The 9,371-nt window shown below is 46.5% G+C and overlaps 1 protein-coding gene across 1 annotated transcript in view; it reads right to left on the bottom strand.

Moving 5' to 3' along the window:
* Positions 1 to 883: 883 nt before the first annotated feature.
* FANCM (FA complementation group M) overlaps positions 884 to 9,371 on the bottom strand; it is a gene marked incomplete at its 5' end in the record, with an annotated part of 71,813 nt that continues 63,325 nt past the window's right edge. Inside the window, 6 exons of the mRNA XM_040557800.1 lie at positions 884 to 1,133; positions 1,574 to 1,865; positions 3,453 to 3,846; positions 4,574 to 5,140; positions 6,720 to 6,826; positions 7,789 to 7,945. Coding sequence (XP_040413734.1) covers positions 986 to 1,133; positions 1,574 to 1,865; positions 3,453 to 3,846; positions 4,574 to 5,140; positions 6,720 to 6,826; positions 7,789 to 7,945 — 1,665 coding nt within the window. The remainder of the gene's footprint in view (positions 1,134 to 1,573; positions 1,866 to 3,452; positions 3,847 to 4,573; positions 5,141 to 6,719; positions 6,827 to 7,788; positions 7,946 to 9,371) is intronic.

Genomic DNA, 9,371 nt, shown 5'->3' with positions numbered 1-9,371 from the left:
CTGACAGCCGGCCCGTTTCTCTGCACAGACACGTCCCCTCTATTCCAGACCCACACAGCCCAGAATGTGTAAGCAAGCGGCCTTACTGCTGTTAAGGAAGCCCCTTGATTCCCTGCAGGCTTCTTCGTGAATGCAAACGAGGATGGCTCCAGAAGGGAACGGGAAGGATTAAAAGAAGGCTAGTTCCAAGTAGCCACGGTGTGGCAGCAGGAGGCTGCGTGTGCTGCACAGCCTGTGCAGGAGGCTGAACGCGGGGCAGCGCCGCAGGGTGAGCGGGCGGCTGCTTGCGCCCACCGGGCGGCTCCCCGTGCCCTTCCTGCTGCAGCCGCCCCAGGGGGCAGGAGGCGAGGAGGCGGCAGCAGTTGCAGGGCAGGGCCAGGAGAGCTGAACAGGCGGTGGTAGATGCAAGGCCACCTGAAACCAGGTGCACGCACTTACTGCCCTAGGCTTGCCTGGCTCAGTTTCAAACCCAGTAAGGTCCGCGGTGCTCTGGGCAAAGCAGAACCTAGCAGCAGACTGAGGAATGCCTTAAATGCTAGTTTCTTTCCAGGCACCTTGGCTACCGGTCTTCCGGTGAATGGAAAGTAACCGCAGGTGGGCTCCTTCCCCTCCGTCACCGCCTGTCTACCTAAGCCAAAAAGCTGCAATTATTTTAAAAGGAGTTTTGTTATGATCACGAGCAGCAAACAAAAAACAGCCCTGCCCCCAGAGCCACTGGCCTCGCGCCACCCGCACCCCGTGCTGCCTCCTGGCACCGCTGCAGCCGCAGGGCGCAGCTGTGGCCGCTGGGCAGGAGGCCCGGGGAGCGGCCCAGCAAGGACGGAGCCTTGCGTTAAGGCACACAGAAACAGAAGTGGTCCTTGTATGCCAAAAGCCCCGGCCCGTCTGTGAGGATTTATTTACATATTTACAGTGACTCAGAACTCAGTAAAGTGCAATTGAAATAAAACAGCCTGAGGCTCTCAGAAGCCCCGTTTCTCGCTCCTCAGCTCCTGACAGGTGCGTGGCTTTTCCCCCTGGCGCAGAGGTTCTCGGGCAGCATCTGCACATCAAACCCGTGGTGCAGGTAGCGGAAGATCTCCTCTGCCTTCTGCCGGCTGACCTGGGCGCCGGTGGCGATGTCCAGTGGGGAGCTGTAAGAGAGCACAGCGAGGGCACCTCACCGGCAGCTCTTCCCACGTCAGGTGGGGAAACTGCTAGTGGGTGAGGTGTGTCTGGCGCGAGGGCTGCAGCAGGAATGCCAGAGCTGCTGCTGTGGCCCTTCCTGGGTTTCTGAAGGATCCCGCGAGACCCCAGCAAGCCCCAGGACAGCTGCAGGGAAACCGGGAAAGGCAACGGGGGTAGGAGGGACAGAGGAAGCAGAGCCTGTGTTGTAGCTCCAGCGCGCTCAGCTTGGAGAGACTGAGAAGTGCATCAAGAGCAGGGCAGGGCTGACGCGGAGACAGGACGGCTCCGGGGGAGCTCTGGGAGTGCGGTGCAGGGAGGCTCGCCCGGCCCAGCACGAGGTCTGGGATGAGGCAGAGGAGTGAAGGGAAAGGCAGGCCTCGAACCTGCCACGAGTTTTTGCTGTTACCTGTTGATCATCTTCTTCACAGAGCCAAAGTGGTGGCACATGTTGAGAGCAGCCAAATAGCTGATGTTGGGAATGCTCAAGTAGAAGTTGAGCAGTTCCTGTCTGCGACCCTCCACTTCCACCGGCACGCTGATAGCGGCATTTTTTCGTTGCTCCACCAGAGCCAGGTCTTTCAGCAGACTGGCAGTTTCCTCCTGGCAAGAGCTAAAAAGAATTCGGACCCCAGCCTGGACCAAGGCTGAGAGCACGCCATCATAGTACTGCGTCCTCTGGAAAAACCTCGATGTTTCTCCTGCAGTCACAGAAAAGATAAATCTCACTGAGTTGTCTGTAAGTCCTAAATCACTGTGTGAAAATGCGACATAAACCATTTACAAAGGAAATCAGCTCAAAGAACCCCTGCTTTGAGAATTCACAAAAAACAAGGTGATGGAAAACTTCTCAAGGAAAGGAGGTTGGAGGAGTTGTGGGAGCAGGGTCACCTGGTTATCTGAGAGGCAGAGTTTAGGAATTAACGGTGAAAACGTAAGTTAGATACAGAGATCCTTAGGCCGGAGGACTGAGAGGAACACGTACATGAGATGTGATGAGCAGGACAGGCCAAAAAAAGCAGAAGAGGTTTTGTAAAGCTACAAAAGAAAGAAGAACTTGAACTCTGTCAGGTAAGAAATGAGCAGCATTCTAGAAACAGGGTAATGAGAAAAACTGGAGAAAAATGATGAAAATGAATGACAGCAGTGGTGTAAAAAGGCAACCCAGACACAATCCACTTATCTACAGCCACCGCACACAAACACCCTCCCTGAGGACCAACAATTTCAGTGTCTAATTCTATCATTGCTTTCATATCTGAACTATCAATAACTTAATTTCTGTCACAAAACCAAAGCTCCATCTGCAGCAGTTCCATTTCAGTCCTGATGGTTTACCTCCCGGCACACCTGTAATTTAATCGAAGCTGTGAGCAGTAGTTCCATCATCTGTGCAGCAGGTGCAAGAGCTCGCAATTTTTTCAAATGGCACCAGGAATAAACAGCGATAGTAAAATCCTTTGGCTTCCTAATTTGGATCTTATGTGTAGAACAAACTGCTCATCAAACTATAGAGACGAATTAAAGAAGTAAGTCTTGAATTTTCCATGAGCGTTCAGTCAGGTCAGGAAGGATTAGAAAGGCGTCTTTGAGACTCGACACTGTGCTCTGTGACAGAGGGAACAGCTCTGAAGTAACTCTTTGTAGAAGTGCTCTCTTGTCTTTTTCTAAAAACCGATTCCGTTCAGCTGCTTATCTGCTGCTTAGTCCAGCAGCAGCTATTGCAGCTTTCAATCCTTACATTTCGAGGCAGATTTAACACTGAGCGTGGTGCGTTCAGGCCAGCCGCTGTTCTCGCTGGTTCTACAATGGGAGAACTTCTCTACAACTTGCAGTAACTCAGTGAGTGGTGCCTGTTACAAAAAGTATTTTTCTTGATTCCTCCGTTATTTTATTGCCAAGCGTACATAAGATTATGCTGGTTCCTTAATTCTGCTCTTCTCACCTGCTTCATAGAAATCTGTCTTGAAGTTGTTGGGTTTTTTTGCACGTTATTAAGGTCAGTTATTAACGTTTGAGTTAATAAGCTTTTCCCTGTTTCAGTAATTAGTAAGTAATGTATCCCTATGGATTCAGTTCTGCATCTCTGCCTATATTAACTGCTCAAAAGCAAAACAAATTGTAACGTTCAGCTTGTGACCTCATTAATATAATACTCCTACAGAGGCTAAAAAAAAGGTTTTCAATCTAATTTCGGTCCTGTGTTATACACAAAGCCAGAGTGGCCATGCACGCCTTGGACAGAGAGCAGCGTGCCCCCTGCCACGACCCTCCCTGGGAACACCTACCTGCCTTAACCCTGTCCTTCTCCACAATCACACATATCCTCTCAAACATGTTCTGCAAGCGCTGGATCCGCTGGGCGACTTTATTCCTGTTGACGGAGTTCAGCAATTCTGACTGAAATTTCCTTTCCACTGCCATGCGGTTGCTCACGATGTAATCGCTGCTGCTCAGGGAGCAAACCTGCACCTTCACCCCGTGAACTGCCTTCAGGGAAGAAATGACATCTGCTCCAGAGGAGATCTCACGGCTGTCTACCAGAATGCACAGCGAAGCTTTTTTCTCCAGAGTGTCATGTGGAAACAGAACAGTGGCTGAGGAGGGTTTTGTGGAAGCAGAACAAGATGTAACTGAAGTGTTCCTGCAGGTATTCTTCAAAGAATTCTCCGCCTGTAAATGCTGAAAATCACACAGTATTTCTGAGATTGTGCAGAAGCGTAAGGCCAAAGAATGACATGCCACTAAAAGATACACTTCCCAACACTGATGCTTAACAGATACACTTTGTACCATGGATTTTTGAAAAATCCAATGAATAAAATCTTTAAAAAATGTATTTTTTGATGTTGCGAAACATAAATAATTTCAGACTAAGACTTCAATCCCCCCCCCAAAAAAAATCTCCCTGATTAGTTAAGCCTTGAAATATTTAGAAGTTTGCGTGACAAAAGCACGCGGCCTTCACTAGCACAAATTCAACAAAAGACAAATAACGTAGGTGACAGAAGTCAGGCAGGAAAGCACAAGAGGCTGGGAATCCAACCTCAGAGTGTCTTAATTTAGGACAGCAAACAGTATTTTATAACTGCTATTTGAAATAGATCCGTGTTCCTTCACGATCATCAGACTCAGGACAGCATCTAATCCCCAATTTTTATTTATCGACTGCTAAGACCCCCTCCAAGTTACCTGTGGGTACAAAAGCTCCCGATACCAGAGGGAGATAATGTAAAGCAGGACCAGTGGAACAGACCTACCCCTTCATCACCAGGAGCACACTCACTCTCGCTGTTCTGTTGCTGACAGCCCTCAAAATAACACTACAATAGGACAGGTTCCCCCCACGTCAGACTCTTGAGCAAAAGGTGAGGTGAGAGGAAGGTCCTTGCTTTGAATCACCACCCACCTCAGCGGGAGCCTGGAGATCCTCCTTCCCTGAATCAGAACTGGCAGCAGCTGGTGAGGGGCGCCTGGTCCTGACTTCACGTCCTGGCTGAAAATCCAGCATTTCAGATACCGAAGCCTTCAAGCCTAGCAGTATCTCACACTTTTTCTCCACAGGCTGATGAACACTATTTTCCCCGGTGACATTTTTATGCTGCACAGAAGAGACTGAAGGCAATGACTTGGGTAACTTAGCATTTTCCTGTTCTGTCCTGAAACAATCTGTTTTCACGGGCTTTTCATTACTGACACTTGTTTCTTCCCCGCTGGAATCACTGAGAACAATAATCCGGGATGGCTTCCTCTTTTGCCCTGGGACAGAGCAGTTCTGTTCCTTTTTGGCCAGGTTTAATTTTTTTCTACAGCGAGTGAGGTATTGTTGTCTTCCACTAGTAAAACTCTCATTATTTAAGAGATCAAAATTAACGCACACTTCCTCCTCACTGGATTCACTTTTTCTGCAAGTTTCCTCTTCCTCCTCTCCAACACAGAAACTATCTTCTGCGTAAGTCTCATCTTGCTCAGGAATCTGTGGGGGGAAAAAAACAAATCCAGTAAGTTCAGAAACAATGTAATGACTTTGCTCTTCCTCTCAGTAGAAGCTTCTTATTCATCCAGCCCATCCCATGCATAGGCACTTGCAGGACCCCGGGCTTCTTACACCTCACCAACCCTGCCCAGCTGAAGATGCTCCGCAGTTCTGAGCTACTTCCTTGGAGGGCCTGGCTCTGGGGCCCTCCGTACTCATGTGTCTGGCAATGCACACACTGAGATTTCAATCAGGCCAACGGTTTATCACTAGAAAGCTTGTAAAAGGAATATTAATTGTAATATCACAATAGAAGCAAGACTCACTAGCTGATAATCCTACCAAAGAGGTAGGTATTACAGACAGGAAGATCTTCTTCGGGTGTCTCTCTGCACAGGGTTGAAAGACTCTGAAACGCCATGCTTGCACACTCAGGACATGTCGCAGTTATGCACAAAAAACAGGCAGATTCGGCAAACCAATTATAGTACCACCTAGATAACGTGAACTCTGCAGCATACACACAAGACTTGGTGACAGAAGCCCTTTATGGTGGTGCCTTTATGACTTTTAAAATGAAATGTAAGTTCAAGCTTCTTGTTTACAGCAACACCCTGTCTCAGAAGAAACAACAAAACTGACTTAATAAGGCCACGCTGCTTGGAAATCGGATTGCATGTGTTCTTATCTGTTTGCAAATAATCAGTGTGCACAAGTTGAATTTGTGCATTAACAGCAAAGTAATTTATCCTTTTCATCAAATAGAGACCTCTATTTTATTGAGCTGAAGGCACTATAAAAACAGGAATATAGGATACAGAAAGAAAACTCGAGACAGTGGGGTGATAATGGTAAGGAACCATCCTGAGATTCTGTTTTTCCAGTTCATTGATTTATTTGGTCTCTATGAAGTAGAAGAAAAATTAAAGACTAAAAAATTAAAAAATACTGTACAAATTATTTGTGTTGTGCAATGCATGAAGAGTGCAGAGTAAAACAGAACCAAAAAGACAGATCTTGTAGGAAACATCTCATCTGAGTGCTGTGCAGTGTTCACATGGAGGGTGAACACAGCCAACTGTGAACGAAACTAAACTAAGCCGGGAGCAGCCGGAATGAGTTCACAGTTTGAAAGCAGTCGTTATGGTAATCCAGCAACGTTTCACTGGCACTTCTATGAATACAGAGAATTCGTGCATAAATGGTAGTGTACGCCAGAGGGCAAGAGCTTAGGTAAAGACCTGCTCTGGAGTCATTCCTGCTCAGCAGTTACCCCACGGGGCAGCGGCACAACTTGGTGTCCGGGGACCACGTGAAGGCTCAGACTCCAGTACCACCGAGGACGTCGGACAGCAAGAGGCACCCCAGCAGAGAGAGCTCAGTAGCAGCAAGAAGCACAGCTATGAGAGAACAGCGCATGCTACTTGGCCCGACTGAAATCTTAGTGCATGTGCATTGCAGACACCTCGTACGCTCCCAAAATACAAGTTTGGAAACATCTATGTGAGAATAAAGTAGCGTGCTTTACTGTCATACACAAACGGAATTTCACAAGGACAGCCATCATTTCGTTTCATACCTGTGAGAAGATCGCCGTGCTGTTGAAGTCACGATGAACCATTTTGAATCTATTCCCAAGAGCTGGACTATGCACAGATTTCAGGTAAACTCCTCTCATCTCAGAGTCTGAATTAAAAAAAGAAAATAGAATAAGAGAATACAGTATTATTAAGGATACATTTATCTTTCATTATTATTAAATCATGTTTTCCATGAGCAATTCCTTTACAATCTTCCAAATTTGAAATTCTCTATACACCTCTGAATATCGCAAAGAAAAGGAGTAACTCTACCCAGCTTGCAATTAGGAAGAGCTGACACATAAAGGGTTTCTCAGCAGGCAGAGCTCTGGCTGCTCATAGCAGGGAGAAGGGCTATAGTAGCCACAGCAAACTCAAATCAATTTGTTATCCACGTGGCAAGTCTTTCCCAAAACAGACACAACTGATTTCAGAGTCTCTATGAGACAGGTGTGGGGATTTCAGACTTTCCACAGAGAAGGAAAATCCTCAGCAACACCTGGGAATCTCTTAAATGGTATTAAGACGATTCCATCATGCAAATATCCCAGGAAAATCAAGGCTTATAAGCACAGAATAAGAAAATCTTGGTCAAAAAAGAGCTTTACCTTCTTAGCTCTGTCAGTGTCAGCACTGTAATTTATCTTTAAAATTCATATTGATATTTCACATCAAATTTTAGGTCTCTTTGTATGAAAAGACCTGAAAGCTTCAGAAATTTCTAAGTGAAATGGAAAATTCTGTTTCCTTTCAGTCATATTGGTGTACGAGGGGTTGGCTGATTTGTAGTCAGAGGACAACGCTGGCCTCCATGGTCCTCAGAGAATTCATTCCAGCTTGCACAAAGCTATTGCACTGCAGAGACTCCAGTGAAGATTTACTACATAAGAAAACCAGGGGAATACAAATAGAAGAGGTACAACAGATGGAAAGCACCTGATTTACTCGAGCTGAGGAGATTACTACTAATTGGCTGACACAGAGCAACTGACTGAATGGCTGTGCCCATCACACACTGCTTGCTAAACAGCACCTTATCTTAAAATCAAAAAACCTTTCATCCCTCACCATTTAACACTTGCGTGACCTCTGCATCATCATTCAGGAACTGATGAAGTGACGAGTTCAGCTCGTTCTTTGTATCTTCACTCTCATCAGATGAAACACAATCTGCATCTTGCTGGGACAGCTCAGCTTCTTGATCTAAAAACTGTCTTGCTGCATTCTAAAAAAGGAAAAAAACATCCAAATGAATTTTAGCTAGACTCATTAATTAATGTCATAATTAACTAATGTTACATATGAAAACTCTGATTAAATCAGTTCACGCATTCAGGACGCCAGCTGCTCAGATCAACTCTGGGACTCCCAGCACAAGAAGGACGTGGCCATGCTAGATCAAGTCCAGAGGAGGCCACGAGGATGCTCAGAGGGCTGGAGCCCCTCTGCTACAGGGACAGGCTGAGGGAGCTGGGGGTGTTCAGCCTGGAGAGGGGAAGGCTCCAGGGAGACCTCACAGCGGGCTGCCAGGGCCTGAAGGGGCTGCAGGAAACCTGGAGAGGGACTCTGGGTCAGGGGGTGTGGTGACAGGGCAAGGGGGAATGGCTTTAAACTAAAAAATGGTTGATTTAGATTAGATATTAGGAAGAAATCCTTCCCTCTGCGGGCGGTGAGGCCCTGGCGCAGGCTGCCCCGAGGAGCTGTGGCTGCCCCATCCCTGGGGGTGCCCAAGGCCAGGCTGGATGGGGCTGGGGGCAGGGGCTGGGATTAGATGGGCTGTGAGGTCCCTGCCAACCCAAACCAGCCTGTGGTTCTGTGATCACTGATACTAAGCTTCTGTCTGAAGTAAGAATCCATCACACGGGAAGGTGATGTACAGAGCACGATGTTTAGGGAACTACGTGCCAGCACACAAAGATCTCTCCCACCAACACCGCTGGTGAAGCTGGACTCCACCCCAAAGTGGTGCCAGAGGTACTCACACTGTGTAACGCTGTTAGCACCGACCTAGTGGCGCAGGCAGAACTAAGCTACCCAAAACCATCAGGTGATTTGTAACTTATAAATCTTGTTTCGCTCCTATCAGCTAGGAGTTCTTCACAAAAAGCTGTTTTGATTTAGAAGTGCCGGATTACTCTGAACTAAAGACTGTTGGAAACTTCAGATGCAGACTTCATGCTGCTTTGAACGTTTCTGATTTAAGATTAATAGTTTGGTAAATTTGTTAGACAATGAAACTCATCCTTGAAAAAATGCTCTTTCATGGATGATGAGGCACTTCACTCTTGAACTTCAGTATAGGAGGCGCGCTATAAATTTAGATGCTGTGTTCCATAGTAACAGGCAACAAACCATCGAGAAGAATGTAGAGAACAAAAGGAAACTATCCAGAGCAATGTTTTGTCAGAGATGCTTTTTTTAAGTTCACTTTTTCTCTTAAAATTTCAGCTAAAAAATCTCACATCAAGAAAACATTTAAATAAAATAGAGAAACAGATTTTTAATCTCCCTAATTCTTTTTCATTCCAAAATATAAAGTACTGATACTACAGGAAAGAGTCCATAATGAGGGTTATCTTTAAAACAAAGCTGCACCAGGGGAATTTCAGACTAGATATTATGAAAAATTTCTTTACCATGAGAGCGGTCAA

The sequence above is a fragment of the Cygnus olor genome, chromosome 5 (genome assembly GCF_009769625.2).
Source record: "Cygnus olor isolate bCygOlo1 chromosome 5, bCygOlo1.pri.v2, whole genome shotgun sequence".
Classification (NCBI taxonomy): Eukaryota; Metazoa; Chordata; class Aves; order Anseriformes; family Anatidae; genus Cygnus; species Cygnus olor.
Note: the sequence above shows the minus strand (reverse complement) of the source record. Positions and strands in the feature narration are given on the sequence as shown.